Source organism: Peromyscus leucopus, chromosome 1 (assembly GCF_004664715.2).
Source record: "Peromyscus leucopus breed LL Stock chromosome 1, UCI_PerLeu_2.1, whole genome shotgun sequence".
NCBI lineage: Eukaryota > Metazoa > Chordata > Mammalia > Rodentia > Cricetidae > Peromyscus > Peromyscus leucopus.
In genome coordinates, this window is record NC_051063.1 from 76,778,154 (window position 1) to 76,798,064 (window position 19,911).

The 19,911-nt window shown below is 50.2% G+C and overlaps 1 protein-coding gene across 2 annotated transcripts; it reads right to left on the reverse strand.

Moving 5' to 3' along the window:
* Nucleotides 1–4,271: 4,271 nt before the first annotated feature.
* On the reverse strand, nt 4,272–11,716 carry Stx4 (syntaxin 4). Of its 2 annotated transcripts, XM_028885615.2 has the most exons (11): nt 11,311–11,716; nt 11,015–11,116; nt 10,837–10,936; nt 10,622–10,696; nt 9,716–9,786; nt 6,368–6,476; nt 6,216–6,292; nt 5,870–6,007; nt 4,763–4,873; nt 4,594–4,692; nt 4,302–4,510 (listed from the first exon to the last, which is right to left on the reverse strand). In XM_028885615.2, the coding sequence occupies exons 1-10, from the start codon at nt 11,338–11,340 to the stop codon at nt 4,609–4,611; spliced, it is 897 nt and encodes a 298-aa protein (XP_028741448.1). In that variant the 5' UTR covers nt 11,341–11,716; the 3' UTR covers nt 4,302–4,510; nt 4,594–4,608. The 2 variants fall into 2 exon arrangements, with proteins under 2 accessions (XP_037066096.1, XP_028741448.1); XM_037210201.1 differs by lacking the exon at nt 11,311–11,716 and having other exon boundaries at nt 4,272–4,510; nt 10,837–10,958; nt 11,015–11,082.
* Between the last annotated feature and the right edge of the window lie 8,195 nt (nt 11,717–19,911).

Sequence of the window (19,911 nt, forward strand, 5' to 3'; positions counted from 1 at the left end):
TATATGGTGGAAGTCTTGGAAGCTGTGAAAATTTACAGACTCAGCTGAGAGTCTGCTCTACAGTTATCATCTGTGGACCCGTGCAACCGAAGAGGGCTGGTGATGGTCTGGGTGGGTTCTATGCAATCACAAAGGCATTTATTTTTGTTTGCTTTTTGAGACGGGATTTCCCTGTGTAGCCCTGGCTGTCCTGGAACTTGCTCTGTAGGCTGGCCTCAGAGATTCGCTGATTCGCTCAGAGATTCTGCCTCCCGAGTGCTGGGGTTAAAGGTGTGTACCACCACACCAGGCCCTACAAAGGTATTTCTAAGAGAGACAAAGAAGTCACTGCTCGAAAGTGGCAGTGACAGACCGATGTGCTTGCAAGTGGAAGATGGTCCAGCAGCCAAGGGATACAAGCGACAGTTGGACGTGAGAAGGGAACAGAGCCCCCAGCAGAAGGCAGTTCTGCACCCCCACCCCCACCCCCGCCTTGCTGAGTGACACTGGCTCGGACTTCTCACCTCCAGAACTGTAAAATAGTAAATATGGGCTGTAAGCCTCCAAGTGAGAATTTGATGAGTAATAGAAAGCGCATGCCTGCAATCCCAGCACCAAGGGGGCTGAGCTAAGAGAACTGACATAAGTTTGAGATCAACCTGGGCTCCACGTTCCATGCGACAGCAGTGACACCTAGAATTCTTCATAAAAATGCTCCCTCTCTAGTTGTGACTGTAGGCAGCCTAAGTCGACCAAGTCTTGGGAGAACTGATTCATCTGTTAATCTCTCCCCCCCCCCTTTTTCTTTTTCTTTCTTTTTTTTTTTTTGAGATAGGGTTTCTTTGTGTAGCTTTGGGGCCTGTCCTGGAGCTCACTTTGAAGCCTAGGCTGGACTTGAACTCACAGAGACCCGCCTGGCTCTGCCTCCCGAGCGCTGGGATTAAAGGTGAGCGCCACGACCACCACCGCCGCACACACACCCCCACTGGCCTGTTAATCTTTCTCTTTTCCATATCACCTTGATGAACTGAACAGCTTTGTTGAGAATCACTATGAAGGCTTTTTACAAAAGGCATGCCGCCCGCCTTTGATCCCAGCACTCAGGAGGCAGAGGCCGGGATCTCTGAGTTTGAGGCCAGCTTGGTCTACAGAGAGAGTTCCAGGACAGCCAGGGCTACACAGGGAAACCCTGTTTTGAAAAACAAACAAACAAATACAAAACAACAAACAAAAGGTATGAATTATACACTCGATATGGCTTTGTCACAAGGATGAATTTTAGTAGTTGATGTGTTATGGTATGTGTTTATGTGTATGCATGTTCATATATGTGTGAGTGAATACAGAGGTCAGAGGACAACCACCTTCCACCTTGTTTGAAACAAGGTCTCTTGTTCACCAGGCTGGCTGGCTCTGAGGCTCTTGTGGCCTCTCCTGTCTCCAGCTCCCATCTCACCAGAGCTCCGCTGGGATGGCCTGTGTGCGTATACACTTGATGTGAGTTCTGAGGATTTGATCTCCAGTCTTCAGGCTTGCATGGCAAGTGATCTGTCCAGTCCTGAATTTGTTGCTCACAACCCTCTCAGCTGTATCCCCACCCCCACCCTCTTGAGACAGTGTTTCATGTTTCCCAGGCTGGCCTCAAACTGAGGATGACCTTCAGATGACCTCCAGGGCTGCATAGCCAGACCTCACTACCTTTCTCTTTCCTTTTTTGTTTATTGATAGACAGGCTTGAAGCTGAGCCCTGGCTAGGCCGCTGGGACTTGTTATGTAACCCACACTGGCCTGAAACTCATAGTGATCCTCCTGTCTTAGCCTTCTGAGTTCTGGGATTACAGGCACACACCACCATACCTGACTGTTAATGACGGCTCTGTGGATAAAGGTACTTGCCTCCAAGTCTGATGACCTAACGGGACCCCACGCTGTGGGAGGAGAGGACTGTATGTAGTCTTTTGAGCTGTGCTCTGACCTCCACACGTGTGTGCACACACAAAAAAAATAATAATAAAAATTTAAAGACAGACATCCAGCCGCATACATGTGGAAGTCCAGATCTCAGTTGGTGTCTAGCTCTGTTTGCTTTGAAGACAGCATAAGAAATTGGACAAAGGCAGCCAACAGGCCAGAAGTGAGGTGCAGATGGAGGCCTCTGGGACAAAGATGTAAAACGGGGAAGCCTAGAGTCCCCAGAGACAAATACATGTGGTGCTCAGGCAAGATCCCCCGAGCCCCGGCTTCCCCATCCAGCAGTCATCCGGTTAGCGTCTGTTGCCGGAACAACGAGGCCTCTTCCCTGTGAAGTCCCGATCACTCCCCTGCCATTCCTCCTCAAGCCCAAGACCTCTGTGGAGATTTACCTTGTCCCTTACACTCGGCGACTCTCCTACTTCTGGGTGTGTCGGGGGACTCATGTGATGCCCTGCACATATAAGCTTCCTAAAATGACCACTCTGTGCTGAGGGGAGAGGCCGCTCCCGGGACACCGAACAATCCTGGTGCTCCCCAGGGAAACCTAGGCTGCCTAACCATTGCTTCCCAGTTGAGATCAAAGCACATCCCATATACAGGGAGCAAGAAGCCTGCAGCCGAAGGCCAACACTCCAGCCGCTGGCTGGCCGCTGTCCAGTGATGACCGGCAGGGGTCCACTTGGCCAACCCCAGTTTCTATCCCTCCCCAGATAGTCAGGAAGTGTACTAGTCTGTCTCTTCTAGCCCTTTCAGGACTCAGCGGGGCCTGAGCTGTGGTGTCTCGTGGGACTGAAAGCAGGATGGGCTGGGGTGGCTAGAAAGTCAAGAACCACTGAATCTAACCAAGCCTGAGTCAGGGAGCGGCTTACCCCTGAACCATGTGTCTTCACAAAAAGCTACATTCTTCTCTGGAAACTAGGCACCTGGAGGGCAAGCTCTTGAAAATTCAGAATCAGGGGCCGGCGAGATGGTTCAGCAGGGAAGAGCACTTGCCACACAAATCTGACAACTTGAGTTTGACCCTGGAACCTACAATGGAGGAAGAGAACCTATCCCTCCAAGTTCAACCTCTGACCTCTGCATGCATGCCTGTGTACACACACACACACACACACACACAATTTTTTTGGGGGGGGGATTGGACTTCCCTATGCAGTCTTGGAGTTTGTCATGCAGACCAGGCTGGGCCTGAACTCATACAAATCCACTCATTTCTGCCTCCTGAATGCTGGGATTAAAGATGGCCTACCATACCAGGCTACACATTCATTTCTTTTTTTCCCTCTGAGACAAGAGTCCTTCTAAGTAGCTCTGAATAGCTTGGCATGTGCTATGTAGACCAGGCTGGCCTTGAAACAGAATCAGGGTCTTCAACTCATGTGCCTTATGAAAAACAAAACAAAACAAACAAACAAACAAAAAAACCAGGCTCCAGGATCCTCTGCCTACTTCCACTGGATAATCCCCATAAACCAGGCAGCTGCTGTGGGGTTATGGGTCTCAAACACTCCTCTTATAAAAGGCAGTGCCCATCTCTGGTCACAGGACCTGGCCTGCTGGTTCCTCTGCCTGGCAACTTCTTTTTTTTTGGTTTTCCAAGACAGGGTTTCTCTGTGTAGCTTTGCGCCTTTCCTGGATCTCGCTCTGTAGACCAGGCTGGCTTCGAACTCACAAAGGTTTGCCTGCCTCTGCCTCCCAAGTGCTGGGATTAAAGGCGTGCGCCACCACCGCCCGGCTGCCTGGCAACTTCTTACGCTGCCCGTCTCTATGATGTTTAACATTCCACATAAATGTCCCCACTGAGAACTACTCTTCCTGTCTGGTCATGAGTTTCTCAAGATGTCTTTTCCTCCTGGCCTCAGGCATGGTACCTCTCACAGGTACACCTCACCCATGTCCCGGCATTGGACTAGGCAGCTTATTGTTTCAGGGATAGTATCCCAGCTGTGGGTGCTAGCTCCCCCTGGCTCACCTCACCCACCCTGTGGGCAGAGCCAGCTGTGGTTGCGCTTCTACAGAAGTCTGGTCTGCTCTGGGCGGTGGTGGCGCACGCTTTTAATCCCAGCACTCAGGAGGCAGAGGCAGGCGGATCTCTGTAAGTTCCAGGCAAACCTGGGCTACAGAGTGAGTTCCAGGAAAGGCGCAAAGCTACACAGAGAAACTCTGTCTCGAAACCGCCCCCCGCCAAAAAAAAAAAACAGAAGTCTGGTCTGAGCCTGTCTAGACTGGGTCCAGTACCAGCAATGGCCAGAGAGAAGGGAGAACAGATATTGGAGGCCTGGGCCAGTCTTTCCAGGAACACACAGGCACAGGTGGCGTCAAGCTTTTTGTTTTGTTTTTGTTTTTTTAATTTTTTACAAAACCATGTGTCCCAGACAAACAGGACATTGCAAACTCTCTCCCAGGCATTGTGGTGTGAAGGGGAGGACTCCGTGACCGAGCAGCTGCCAACCCCAGAAGAACCATATGCCCCTCTGCACAAGGGCCAGTGTGAGGGTGGGGTCAGCTGGAGGCCTGCCCTGCTCCCCAAATGCTGCCTCTCCGGCGCTCCCAGTGCCTGCGAGGGGAGGAGACAGAAAAGGTTCTGACAGGAGGCAGGAAGCCTGGCGCCAGGGACGGGGCATGCCCACCACATCTCACCAAGAACATGTGGCACTATCCAATGGTTATGGTGATGCCAATGATGACAGCCAGGATGAGGACAGTGACAGAGACACAGATGGCAATCATGACTTTTTTCTGTAGGAGAGGAAGGGTCATGGAGAGTCCCTCTGGAGAGCCCAAGGCTGGGGCGGGAGACAAGGCTTACCTTCCTCGCCTTCTTCTGGTTCTCTAGGGCTATCTTGACATGCTCCTGCCCACGTTCCACATAGTCTGCTGAGCTCAGGATGTTCTTCTCAATACGGTTGATCATCTCCCCCTGCTCAGAGAAAAGGACAGACATGGAGGCAGGGAATAGTTACTGAGATAATCGACATTCTTCATTGTTGTTGTTGTTGTTGTTTTGTTTTTTGAGACAGGGTTTCTCTGTATAACTCTGCCTGTCCTGGAACTCGATCTGTAAACCAGGCTGGCCTCGAACTCACAGAGATACATCTGCCTCTGCCTCCCAAGTACTGGGATTAAAGGTGTGAGCCACCATCGCCCGGCTAGTCAAGACACTCTTGGCAGAAAAAAACCTGCGCTAACAAAGGTAAGGCAGGACAAGAGCTGACCAATGTTCAGGTGAGCATGGTCTCCAGGCCCCACCACCGCCATGCTGTCCCTTCTCCCTGCTCCTTTGTCCCACACACCCTCCATTTGCAGTGGAGGCCCGAGGCCAGTGCTTCACATGGCTGGTACCTTCTTCATAGACAGTAAACTTTCGTCTGCATTTACCCATTCTTCTAGGCCTGTCTCCACCCCTCTCCCTGCCTCCTCCTGGCACTACCAGCTTTGGTTCTGGTATTCCCACTGGATGAAAGCCCTTTCCCATGACGACCAGCTGCAGCAGAGAACAGCTGCAGCGCTGTGGAGTGCAGCTCAGGAGGTCAGGACAAGGCTGGAAGCTCACCTTGACCCCTACCGCCAGACCTAAGAGTGCCGTTCCAACCTCCGAGAGACTAAGAGGTTGGCCCTCTAGCTTTCCACAGCCTTAACAGCATGGGGGGGTGGGGAGTGGGCTTCTGTCACAGGAAGTCATGATCAAGGCCATGCCTAGGTGATGTGCAGGCGGGAGGCACAGGTGGGATGCTATGTGACCATCAAGGTAGATGGGGAGGTGGGTAGAATTTAGCTAAGCATGGAGTGGGGGCCACCTGGGGGCATGCCTGAGCTTGGAAGAGCATAAAAGCCCAGGTGAGTGTCTTAAGGGTGGAACTGAACCCCAGGTCACAGCTAGGGCTTCAGGTTGCACAAGGCTCCCTTGGGCACCCACCTGCATCTCCACCTCGGTTGCTAGAAAAGTGAAGATCTCGTGGAGTTCACGGATACTGCGCTCTAGCTGCTGGATCTCACTGTGTCGTGCCGAGATCTCGTTCAGGGCCTGGCGTGTCACCTGCGTGTCCTTCAGTATCTGGAGGGCAGACAGGACTTGGAGAAGGTGTCACAGGGAGACCAGCGGCTGGTCCCAAGTTTCTGATGAGCTTCTGCAACAGCCCTCTAACCTGTGACCCCAGCATTCTAATTCACTCCCCATCTGGGCCCTGGTCTGCCCGCCATACAAAGAAACCAGGACTCAAAGATGGAAGGCCCACAGAGGGATGCTGGCCGGGGCCACTTACGTTGGATACAAACACTTCGCTCTGCCCGCTGTCTAGCATCTGCTCCAGCTCCTCGTCAGACACCATTCCGGCATTGGCTGTAACAGGAAAGGCAAGTTCAGAGCTGATCTGCACTCCCAAGCCCGGAGGGCGGGCCGGGTACCCCAACTCACTGATCTTCAGCTGCCTCCGAATGCGCTCCACGTTCTTCTCTCGGTATTCCGACTGCATGGAGTTGCACTTGTTGATGAGCTCGACAAATTGCTGGGACAGGACTCCGTGCTAAGAACAGAAAGTCGAGCGGGGCATCAGCAGGAACCCCATGAGGCTCCAACCACCTTGGGACCTCAGCAGGCACCCTCACTCCTCGGCACGAAAACCAAAGGCCTTACCAGGGCCCCCATGACGCCCATGACTCTGCCTCCTCCCACCCACTCCTCACTATCTCCTTCTCTCTCCTTCCTCCCCAGAGGTTTCTTCAACAAAACATGCTCACATCAGCCTTTGCACACGGCTCCTTCTGCCTGCCTAAAATGCCCATCCCAAGCACCTTTAAGTCTTCGATCATTTACTTTTAAATTTTTTATCATTATTTTATGTGGATGGGCATTCTGCCTGCATGTTCATCAGTGCCCACGTGCCTGGCTCCTGTGGAAGCCAGAAGGCGTCAGACCCCTGAAACTGGAGTTAGAGAAGGCTGTGAACCACCACCACCACGCGGGTGCTGAGACTTGAACCAGGTCCTCTGGAAGGACAGCTGGTTCTTTTAACTGCTGAGCCAACTCCGCCCCATCTTACTTATTTTTGTTGGTTAGTTGGTTGTGAGGCATGGTCTCACATAGCTCAGGCTGGTCTTAAGCTCATTAATGGTGACCTTTAATTCCTTGACTGTCTCTACCTTCCAAGTCCAGTGATCACAGGTGTGCACCATGTCTGGCTTCACCTCTTTTTGAGTTTTTTTTTTTTTTTTTTTTTTTTTTAAGATTTATTTATTTATTATGTATACAGCATGTATCCCTGCAGGCCAGAAGAGGGCACCAGATCTCGTTATAGATGGTTGTGAGCCACCATGTGGTTGCTGGGAATTGAACTCAGGACCTTTGGAAGGGCAGTCAGTGCTCTTAACCTCTTAGCCATCTCTCCAGCCCCCTTTTTGAGTTTTGATCTTATTTATTGATTATTATTACTATTATTTGGCTTGAGACAGGGCCCCATGTGGCCCAGGCTGGCCTGCTATCTTCCCAGGGTGCACCAACAGGGAGCTGCATTACGTGGTGGTGGAAATCTAACCTAGGGCCCTGGGCATGCTCGGCAAACGGTCTAATAACTGTTTGACCCCCAGCCCTCACTTGTTTTTTTGATTTATTTGGGGGTGGGTGGGACTAGGGAGCCGGCTGAGCCCGTGGAAATGCCAGTTGTGCGAGCGTGACAGCCCACACTTACGACCCCAGGACCCATGTGAAAAGCCAGTTGTGGTGGTGTGCCACTGTGATCCCAGCGTGTCTAAAGTGAGATGGGAGGCGGAGGCAAGAGACACCCAGTGCATCGGCACACGCAGCCAGACCTCAACACGAGTACCGTGGTGTGCGTGTGTGAATGCACACGCACACAAATACATCCTTTTTGTACACTGGTGACTGAAACCAGGGCCTCATGCAGGCCACGCACAAACTGCCACTCAGTTCTTCTCTTCCCCCTCATTTAAATTACACTCCTTCCCTTCCAGTACTTTCTCCCTTTTTATGCTGTTTTGTCCCCTAACACTTATTAGATTATAAAATAATTTAAGCCTGGCAGAGTGGCCTACACCTTTAGTTCCAGCACTGGGGAGGCAGAATCGAGGAGACCCCCGAGTCTGAGGGCAGCCTTACCAGCATAGTGAGTTCCAGGCCAGTGAGATCTATTTAGTGAGACCTTGACTCAAATTAATAAAAGTTAAAAGACTTACTTGGCGACTGTCTTGCCCCCCTAGAATGTAAACATCTCAAGGGTAGAACGTTTAGTTTAAAGGTCTGGCACACTGGCACTTGGTGCTGAAGGCTTGCTGAACGCCAGCGCTGCTGTTTAGATGGCAGATACACTCATGTGCCTCAGTGGCACCATGCCACCTACGACCAGGAGCAACAGGACCCTCTCAGCAATAACCACCACGGGTGCCCTCTTGTAAGGAAGGTGCTTCACCCCCTTGTTCCTCTCCTGAACTCCGGCTCCTGCACCCTTTCAAGATGCTCAGACCTCCTTACCTACTCCAATCCTGACCTCCACAAATCCCAACCACTTTTCACTGTGCACCCAGAGGGGCCCAGTCAAATCACATCAAATCTCCTCACTAAGAAACTGCCTGATGTGACTCCCACTTCACCGCCGCCCCGGAATTCCTCTTTTTCCTTTTAAAAATGTTTTTTAAAAATACCTATTTTAGTGCATTTATCTATGAGTAGTGCTGGTGTTCGAGGAGGTCGGAGGCCTTAGGCCTGCCCCTGGAGCAGGAGTTACAGATGGTTGTGAGTCACCTGATGTGGGTGGTGGGATCAGCTGAACTCAGTTCCTCTTCGGAAGTGGTACATGCTGAGCCATCTCTCCAGTCCCTGGATTATATGTTAATATATTTCTCTAGTGTGTGTGCATGGTGGAGGACATGTGTACCACGGCAAATATGTAGAAGTCAGAGGACAACTTGCAGGAGTCAGTTCTCTTTCGACCACATAGATCTGGGACTGAATCGGGTTGTAAGGCTCAGAAGCTGACATTGTTACCCACTGACCACCTGCCAGCCCCTCTTCTCTTGAATTCTTGAAGGCCAAAGATGTCCTTGCTTGCCATTTTTTCTTTTTATTTATTTGTTTTCTTGGTTTTTCAAGACAGGGTTTCTCTGTGCAACAGCTCTGGTTGTTCTGGAACTGACTTTGTAGACCAGGCTGGCCTAAAATTCACAGAGATCCACCTGCCTCTGCCACCACATCTGGCTCTTTTTATTATTATTATTATTTTTTAATTTATGTGCATTGGTGTTTTGCCTACATGTATGTCTGTGTGAGGGTGTCAGACCCTCTGGAACTTGAATTACAGACAGTTGTGAGCTGCCATGTGGGTGCTGGGAATTGAACCTGGGTCCTCTGGAAGAGCAGCCAGTGCTCTTAACTGCTGAGCCACCTCTCCAGACCCACTCGCCATTTCTTACTTCTGTCTCTTCTTCCAAGTCTTACATGAGGAATATCTTTGTTCCCTATTCAGTTCAAATTCCCCATTTCAGTTTTGGGAACCCATGGCTCTCACAGCCAGGCCTAAGTCATGCCTGACACAGCAAATTGCTTTGAATGGAGGAGGCACGGTGCTATGACAGATTGAGCATTTTGAGACGGGATCCTCTATCTACACCCAATTCTTTCTCTGTTAAGCATAAGCTTCTTCCCATGGAAAATCCTCAGGACAGAGATCCCAGAATCAAGGTCTCTAAGGGCTGCACAGTAACCTAAGAAACACTTGATAAAGTGGCCTAGCTCTAGGAAAACAAAACCCACCTGGGTTTTTTTCATTCTTGTGTTGACTGAGTTATAATTCTCATCAGCTTCTTCCTTCTGGGGCTCTATGGCTGTGGGAGAAATACAAGGGTTGATGGAAAAGGGGTCTGCCTTGATACTTGTAAAAATTAGAAGGCCAGCTTATCTCTGTATGGGCTAGCCTGATCTACATATTGAGTCTCAAAAAAGATAATACGAAGTTTAAAATATATAATAAAAAATTTTAAATGAATTAAAAAATTGTTTGGGGACCAGAACACAGGGCCACACCTACATTCCAGCTATATAAGGAGGATCTTATCGTCACAGAATTTTTATTACAAAGTGACTTATGAGCAGGGATGTATTTTAGCAGTAACACATAAGGATGAAGGAGGAAGAGGGAGGAGGAGGGAAAAAAGGAACCAGGAGGAGAAAGAAAGAAGAAGGGGGTGAGATCAGCCAGCTGGGCACAGTTAGGGCAGGCCTTTAATTTAATCTGAGCTCTCAAGAGGCAGAGACAGATGGGAATTCGAGGGCAGCCTGGTCTACATGGGAGGAAGAAGTGGGGGAGGAGGAGGCTAATTCTGAACTTCTAAGATAAGGTTTTCTTTGTATTACATCAGTGGGTTCCCACAAGTGTGAATAAGCCTCCTAAGAAACTTCTCATCTGTCTGCTCAAAAAACACACACTGGGCTGTAAGAACAGTAACAGTAAGTAGTTTTGAATTTAAATTTAAAGTAATAATAAAGGAATCTGAGAGGCCAGCATGTGCTATGAAAAGTACCATGGCTTGGATGCCACAGGGCAGAGATCCTAGACCCAGGCATGCTGTGTGACCTGGATTGTGTAGGGTAACAACTCCCCCGGTATACAAGGCTGAATCACCGGGGATGATCTGGCCGAGGCCCTTGAAGTTCATTCACCTTTGAGCTGTGCCCGGACCTCTCTCCCCAGCTGTTTGATCTCCTCGCGCAGGTTCTGCAGGCCCTGCTTCATGCCTAAACGAGAGAAGGCCAACACTTCCAAACCACAGCCTCTACCACAAACCAAAACCAAACCCACCCTGGCCATCACCTATATAAAACTACATCCCCCATAATCCACCGGGCCGGCGTGCCTGAGCCCGGATTTCGCTTACTCTCCTCGGGAAGGGGCGTGGCCAGAATGGTGACCTGCTGTTTCTCCAACTCCCGGACTTTACTCTCCAGTCTGGCCATAGTTTGCCGAATTGTCTGGACCTACGGAGGATCATCAGGGGAACTGAAGACATCAGTGGTACTCTGGTCATCCCCACTCCTCGGTCCTCCGGACCTTACCTTCTGGAAGAACTCATCATCCGGGCTGCCCAGCCGGGCGGTACCGGGGTGCACCACGAGCGCGACTCGAACCTCATCTTCCTCGTCCGAGCTGTTCTCCCCCTGCCAGGGCCGGAGTCATTGGCACCACCGGCTCGCTGCGGTTGTCGTCCCGCAGGAACCACGGGCTTCCGGGATTTTCCTTCCTGGCCATCAGCCACCCATCCCGGACCCCAAACCAGGCGTCCTCAATCCAAGCGCGCCTGCCCGGCCCCGGCTTCTCCTTCCAGCGCGCCCTCCCGGCCCCAGTTTCTCACCTGCCGCAGCTCACGGGTCCTGTCGCGCATGGCGGCCGGAGCGCCCCGTCCCTGGACCTGAGCCCCAAGGGCCTCAAGGTTCTAAGTTTGGAAGTCCTGCACCTCTCTCACACTTGACACCCCCTTCCTCACCCTGCGCGCCCCAGCACCCCCCACGAGCCTCCAAAGGCCCCGCCCCTCTCACCACCCACAGTCGCCGGGAAGAACCCGACCATAGGAGCCCCCCAAAGTTCTACAGGTTGGAATTCCCTTCTCTTTCCCCCATCCTGCTCCCGCAGCGGCAGCCCCGCCCCTCGGTGGATGGTCCCGAGCATGCGCACGAGGTCCTGTCTCTTCCTCGCTGGAGGGAGAGGCGGAGGTCGGAAGCAGTTGCAGCCGAACGGAAGCGAGGCCGCCTGGATCGAGAGCCCGTCCTCCGCCCCCCCCCCCCCTTTACCGGAACATCGCATATTGGAACTGAAATCTAGTTGCCCCAAGGATTTGGAATGCGTCATTTGCACGCAATCTGAGAGCCTCGTATCTCACATCACCCCATGGCGCCCCCTCATCACGTGACAGACCAGACCTAGCTCCGCGGGCTGCACGCCCGACAGCCAGTCACGTGTTCCGGCGCTGTCAGCGATGTCTCGGGCTTCAGTCTCGCGACGTCCCCGATACCCCTGTGTCTGAGCGGCGCCCCTGCAGCTTCTAGGAGGTGGGGAGGGGTACACGTCCCACTCTCAGCCACCTACTGAGGATACCCTTGTAGAATTCACTTTTTTGTTTTAATTTTGGGTCGTAGGGCGTGGGCAAACTGAAGGCTTACATTCGGGGGCTGTCAGTATCATGAGACCTTGGGAGTCAGAAAATAATGAGATCCGAGTCTACAGCGTCAGAAGATTGCAGGGATTTGTAGGCAGAGAATCTGGGGGTGGGAAGTGACCTCAGCCAAGGTGGAGCTCGCCCCCCCCCCAACACCCTGCGTCCTCCTGGCACAGCCTCTGACAGGTGGGCGGCCTACGCCCTGCATGAGCGCCGCAGTCCCGCTGAGCTCGCCACCTTCAGAGCAGCAAGATGATTTCAGAGCAGCTCAGACCGAGAAAAATGTATCACCTCCGCAGCCCTGCCTTACGACTGAAGACCGAGGATGACTTGCTTTTCTGTAACGGAATCCCCAGCACCAAATTCAGTGCTTGGCACATAATAGGCCCTCACAGAAGACTTGAGCCCTTCGTGTATCTGATAGTAAAGCCCGTGGCTTCCTGATCTTTAGGCTTCTCTCACCGTACCATTTTCCCAGTTTAGTCTCTCTGGGCATACGTTCGCTTGCCGTATTTATTTGGGCACATACTATGGAACAGACAGTGTTTTAGGGGCTGGTAACACATCAGGCACCAACAGACCAGACCCCCATGCACTTGCGGGGCTTCCATTGTATAGAAGCGCCCCAATGTCCTCCAGCAGGTGCAGCCCAGCTAGAAATGGATATTAGATTTCCTGAGAGGAGGTTCAGCAAAGGAAGCAACAGTGTTTCCCCCCAGTGTGTTCCGGTCCAGAAGCCTGGATTTCTGAGCCTGCGTTGCTGGAGACTTTTGGAGAGTGGTGTTTTGTCTCTGGACCTTGGTCTGCCACCTCTGTGCTATATGTGACTGCGCAGGAGTGGGGAGATCATCAGGACTGGAAACTGCTAAGTGCTGTGCTGTGTGAATCCATGTGTGGATCCGGTGCTTTGATCCTTTTCCCTTTAGAAGGCAGCTTGCCTGGAGTTGGGAATGAGGGAGGGAGGATAATCTGGGCTGACCACACCACAGACGGAACCCAGTGTTGGTGGGTTTCTCAGGAGGCCCAGCTCTGCCTGGTGTGGTCCCCTGAAGATAATGTGGAGCGAACTGCCTGCTGTGGGGTAGGACTTTCAAGGTCTCATGATGCTGACTGCCCTCAAATGTTAAGTCCTCAGTCTGCCTATGTCCCTAGGAACCCCCAGCCCCCCCCAAAAAAAACCCCAAAAAACAAAAAATGAATTCTGCAAGGTTATCCTTGCATATTAGCTGCTGCCTCCCTAACTGCTGCTTGCCTCCGACTCATTCCCTCCCTCTGATTCTCTGGTTAGTATTACAAAGCGTGGAGGCGGGGGGATGACTCTTGGATACCTGTCTCCTAGCCCTGTATGTGATCTTGAATGTTTCATTGTTTCCCTCAGAGATTCAATTTCCCCTTTTGACATCTTGGTCGGACAGTTTCTTCCTTGCTGAGGGTAAGAACTGGGTGGCATCAGGAAAGGTTAAGGTTAGAAAAGATGTGGTGGGGTCTTGCAGACTGCTAAGGCTTCTCTTTTCTGGGCACTGCGGCAGCGAGTTTGTGAGTTCCAACTCTCTCTGGGCCTTTCAGCCATATCTGCCCGTTTCCCAGTCTCTTGGCCTCCAGCTGCAGTGTGGAGTTTTTGGTAAAGCGTCTCAGGGTTATAATATACACTCTTATTTCATTTGTGGTCTCGGGGTGCGATCACAGGTATTAAGATGATAACTTAAGGTCCCAGGAGGCTAGGACCTCATTATTTTCTGACTGCCAGGGTGTCGTGATGCTGACAGCCCCCAAGTGGAGCAAAGAGGCAATGGGGTGGAGCTCCACCCCACCCCCACCCCACCCCCACCCCCACCACGTGCTGTGTTCCTTCTAGGCCCTTCACAGCCTTGAATCTTGGGTTTATGTAGCGGGTGTTGGGTGTGTAGGTATTAGTGGAGTACACATTCCTTCCGTTCTGTCTGAAGCCCAAGCTCTGCATGGTCCTGAGACTTCGCAACCTGTCCTGGCCTCGCTGCTTACAGGTCTGATCCTCCCAACCCCAGAGCCAGATGACCTGGGCTGGGGTCCCTGCTCATTCAGCTCTATGAGGCAGGCCATTTAACATTTCTGCTCTAGTTCCCATCTGAAAACAAACAAACAAACAAACAAAAAATCAGAGAGAACAATAGCATTAAACTCCTAGTAATTGATAAGGATTAAATAAGAAGCAAGACTAGAATGGTGCCTGCTCTGGGCTGCCGTTGTGTGTTTGCTGTTGCTAGCTGGTGATGATGGAGACTGTTCTCTGAGGACTTCAGTGGCCCAGTGTCTCTGCCAGAGATTCCATTCTGCCACTCATCCAGATCCTCCTTCCTTGCCATCTCCTGAGCCCCACTGTGCACCAGGTGCTCAGGTAGCAGTCCTGCCAATGCTGTACTCTTCTTCTCTCTCCACCTGCACCTCTCAGGCCCTGTGTTACCACTAGAATATAAACTCTATGAAGACAGGAATTTTCACCTACCTTATTCACTGCTGGGTCCCCAGGACCCCAATGGTGCCTGGCACATACTATCTGGTCATGAATGAATGAGAGTCTTCCTTTTGCATTTAATATTCGCATAACACATTTAATATTTGCACAAGGCACCAATATAAACATTTTAATTCATTGAGCTGGGCACGGTAACACATGCCCCATAACCCCAGCACTTGAGAGGTAGAAACAGGAGGATGAGGAGTTCAAGGCCAGCCTCAGTTACTTAACAACTTTGAGGCTAATGGAGGTTACATGAAACCCAGTCTGAAGAAACAAAATAAGGGCTATGTACGGCTCAGCTGTTAGAGCCCATTAAACAAGCATGAAGCCCTGGGTTTCACCCTTAGCACGGCATAAACCAGGACAGTGGTACCCACTTGTAATCCCAGCGCTCAGGAGGTGGAGTCAGGCGAATCAGAGGTTCAAGATCATCCTAACCTACATAATGAGTTTGAGGTCTGCTGGGGCTACAAGAAAATCTAGGAAAAAGAAAAGCATTGGAAGGCACATGGCAATTCTATGAGATAGGGGTGCTGTCTTTCTTTGCCAGAACAGGAAACTAGAATTGATGTACCCAAGGTCACATGGCCAGTACGGCCCTTTGAAGACAGAAGGGCTCTAAGGTCTGTCCTATGCTGGTTGGTTTTGTTGTTGGAGTTTCTTGCTGGGTACCTGTACAGCAGACAGACTTGGCTAGAGGGGGGTGTGGGAAATGGACCGTTAGGCAGGACTTTCTCCCGTCCTCCTTCAGGTGGGTCTTGAGGTAGGGTCTTGTGTATGCAGGCCTGGAGCTCACTGCAGAGGAGCATGATTAGAGTAGTGTGCTGGGGTTACAGAAATGTGCCGCCGGGCCCAGGGTTATGCATTGCTAGGGACTGGACCCAGGACTTCGTGCATGCGAGGCAAGCACTCTGCCTAGTCCCAGGGTCTGTGCTTATAACTAAGATCACCAGCTAGGGACTGGGACTCAGTGTTAAAGTACTTGCCTCACATGCACAAGGTCCTGAGTTCAAGTCCCAGCAGTGCCAGCAGTTAGGAAGAGGAAGGACTGTTCCACCATCCCCAGGGACGCCACCTGGTCCTGCCCTACCACGTGCTGGATTGACCCTCTTCTCCGTGTTACAGGTTCTCTCTCCCATACTTGCTGCGTCGGAACTGAGGCAGGCCTAAGTCTACTGCCCTCTCTCTGCCTGCTTTGTCCCCAGGAGCCAAGGATAGCCTCATCTCACCCATGGCCTCTGTTCTCCCTGCAGGCAGGGCTCGGGCTGTGGCTTTCACAAGCCCTTGGGCCACAGAGACGAAACACCAGTGGTTCACTCCTCAGGAGTGTCCCCCCACCCCCAGGACATGGTTTCTCTGTGTAGATTCGAAACCTGTCCTGGAACTCACTCTGTAGACCAGGCTAGCTTTGAACTCACAGAGATCCACCTGCCTCTGCCTCCCCAGTGCTGGGATTAAAGGTGTGCACCACCACCACCTGTCAGGAGCATGTAAAGAGTTATCACTTAGCCACCCTCTGGAGTTCCACCCGAGACCTCCCATTCCTCAAACTACCCTCACTCTGTGGCTTGACCTGAAGTACATGCCGAGGCCTCCTAGTCCAATGCACTAGCAGGAATGTCTCCTGAGTGAGCTCCAGGAATCAATAGGCCTAGGGGTCTCGACCTCGCTGTCCCTTCCTGAACATGGACCCGAACAGCAAACACTGGCTGCTCTGATAACCTCCTAAACTCAGTCCTCTTCATCACATGCATGCTGTTCTTATGGGTGACACTGTGTCATCAGGCCACTGCTTAGTCCTTGGACTTTAGTCTGAAAATGATAGAGGGGACTACAGGTATGCAGGTTAGGGGTAGACCCCTTGTGCATACACACGAAGTGCTGGATTTCACCCGACACTGAAAAAACAAACAAGCCACCATACTGACAGGTTGTGTAACTTGTTAAAATAAGGTCAGTTAAAATGTTACAAGAAAAGTAACCCTGAGGCCAGGCCGTGGTGGCAGTGGCAGCTCACACCTTTAATCCCAGCACTTGGGAGGCAGAGGCAGGCAGACCTCAGGGAGTTTGAGGGCAGCCTGGTGTATAAAGTGAGTTTCAGAACAGCGAGAGCCATATGTAGAGAGAGCCTGTCTGAAAAACAAGACAAGACAAAAGGAGAGAAAGAAAAGCAACCACTGTAGGTAAGGGTGGGTTTGTGTGCTTGGAAGCTGAGCACCGAAGAGGCCGAAGAAAAATGGTCAATGCAAGCTTGAGGCCAGCCTGTTATAGACCAAGAGTCTGGAGGAAGAGGAGAAACCCCTTCATGGCTATGTCAAAATAAACCACTGGCATAACAGAAACCAGCAAAGTCAAAAGACAAGTCAGGGTTGGGACTTAGCTCAGTGGTAGAGCGCTTGCCTAGCAAGTGCAAGGCCCTGGGTTCGGTCCTCAGCTCCGACAAAAAAAAAAAAAAAAAAAAAAAGACAAGCTGGAGAGTGTTATTTGTATTCTCACCATACACAAATGGCTATCACTCTACTACTTAAAGAGTTCCCACACACTGATAAAAAGCCCAGTTTAATTTTTATTTTATTATTTATTTATTTATTTGGTTTTTTTTTCCAAGACTGGGCTGGCCTAAAATACACAGAGATCTGCCTGCCTCTGCCTCCTAAGTACTGGGATTAAAGATCTGTACCACTACACCCAGCTCAGTTTAACTTTTAAAAATAGACAAAGAACAGGACAATTTCTCAAAACACGTAAGTCTTTTTTTTTCCCTAGAAATCCATTTATTATATTTTGAATTTGTTGCCATTCTACTGGGGTTTGGCACACAAAATACATACATCTGTGTAAACAACATCCATATCAACATGCAGAATATTCCAGAAGTCCCCACAGTGGAAGAGAAACTCCCAGTCCAACTTCTAATGCCTTAGCTCTCTGTCCACTTTCAGAGGGGATGGCAGGAAAATTCTGCAATCCCTGTTTGTGTGGGCAGACTTCCTTTGAGCTACATTTCATCTCTTAGATGCATCCATGCTGTCTGTGCTTGAAAACATGTAAGTCTTAAACACACATGTACATGTCCAATATCTCACTAATAATAAAAAAAATAAAATCAGGCTGGAAACAGTGGCATAGGCCTGTAATCCTAACACTCTGGAGGCTGAGACAGGAGAATGGTGAGTTTCAGTCCAGCCTAGAGACCCTACCTATGTAAACTAAGCACTGGGAATGTAGTCCAGTGGGAGGTGCTTGTCTAGTATGCACAAGGCCCTGAAGTCAATGTTACAGCACCAAAAATTTAAACAATGCAGAAACACTATTATAAGTTAGACAAGGTGAGTAACTTAGATGGCAAACAAGTTCTTCACCCGTCATGTTAGGAAGGCAAAAGATACTCAATCACAATGATAAATGAATATCTACTCTTTACATATTTATTTATTATTCTATTCATTTGTTTGTTTGTTTGTTTGAGATAGAGTTTCTCTGTGATAGCCCTGGCTGTCCTGGAACTCACTCAGGCTGGCCTCGAACTCACAGAGGCCTGCCTCTGCCTCCCAAGTGTTGGGACTAAAGGAGTGCACCATAAATGTCCAGATTTATTACATTTTATGTGTATGGGTGTTTTGCCTACATACATACATACATACATACATACATATATAAATTGTGTGTGCGCACGTTTAGTCCACATGTGCCAATCTCGTCATGAGTGTTCCTCAGCTAGACAAGCACCTGCCAGAGGCTCTGTCACAGGAGGGCCAGAGCTTCAACATAGAAATGGATGCAGGGAGGTATAAACATTAACATGATGACATGATCAGATTTCCATGGGGCACAGATCCCATGGTGGCCACCACAGCTGGCTGTGCCAGAGCGTAACAAGTAAAACACTACAGAGAAGTGCCATTCACATTCCGAGTGTCATGTGTTTGAATATTCTTACAATCACCTGACACACCAGGGGAAATCGAGTGCTGTGAAAAGATCTCTGGATTTGGGGGCTGAGAGAGAAGTTAGGAATCAGAGAGACACACTGAGCCTGGGGGAGGGAGATGAACCTCCGCTGGAAGCATGGAGCTGGTCAGACATGGTCCCAGATAGAAGGGCAGGAGGCTCCGGGGTCGTGCCTAGGCCTCTCATTCTGCCTGTATGTCAAGTACGTTTGCTAGCCTAAGAGAAAGACTTTAAAACAGTCATGACTGTAAGTCATAGCAGTAAACTATGATGGAAATGTAGGGAATACTGTTTATAGAAATAAGAGCAAACCTTTCAGGGCTAGGAAAAGGAGTAGTAGATATTTGCCTAATGTACAAAAACCAAGGTTCAATCCTAGGTTTTTGTTTTGTTTGTTTGTTTTGTTTTGTTTTTCAAAACAGGGTTTCTCTGTGTAACAGTCCTGGCTATTCTGGAACTCACTCTGTAGACCAGACTGGCCTTGAACTCACAGAGATCTGCCTGGCTCTGCCTCCCGAGTGCTGGGATTAAAGGTGTGCACTACTATGCTCAGTAAATTATTATTTTCAATGTAACATTTCCTTTTAATATTTCATGTGTAGTGTGTTTTGCCTGCATGCATGTCTGTACCAGGTACATACCTGGTGCCCATGGAGACCAGAAAAGAATGTTGGATCCGCTGGACCTGGAGTTTCAGCCGATTATGAGCCACTCTGTGGGTTCTGGGAACTGAACTCATGTCCTCTGGAAGAGCAGCAAGTGTTCTTAATTGCTGAGCCCTCTTTCCAGTCCCTTCTCCCCCAGAAAGAATTATTTTAAGAGCCCTTGTTGCTATTCCAGAGAACAGAGAGTTGGCACAAGCTTTTAGCCCAATACTCAGGAGGTAAAGGCAGATCTCTTTGAGTTTGAGACCAGCCTGAACTACATGGTGGGGTCCGCAGGGAGGTGATCTTGCTAGTAGTCAGCTAGCCTTGAACTCTTGAACTCTTGGGCACAAGAGAACCTCCTTCTCAGCCCCTCACGTAGCTGGGACTGCAGGTGTATGCTGCCGAGAATGACTATAAATTGTTTGATTTGAGACAAGGTCTAACCATGTAACCCAGGTTACCTCTAAATTTATGGCAATCCTCCTGCCTCAGTGTCTTCCATGTTGAGATTACAGACATAAACTACCACGCTTGGCTAAGTATTTCAATTTAATGAAAGACTATAAAGAAGTCCTAAATTAGAATTGCAGCATTGGCTCAGAAGTTAGCAGAGTACATTACTCTTGCAAAGACCAGAGTTCAGTTCCCAACACCAACACTGAGTGGCTCACAACCACCTGTAGCTCAAGACTCCGTGGGCACTGC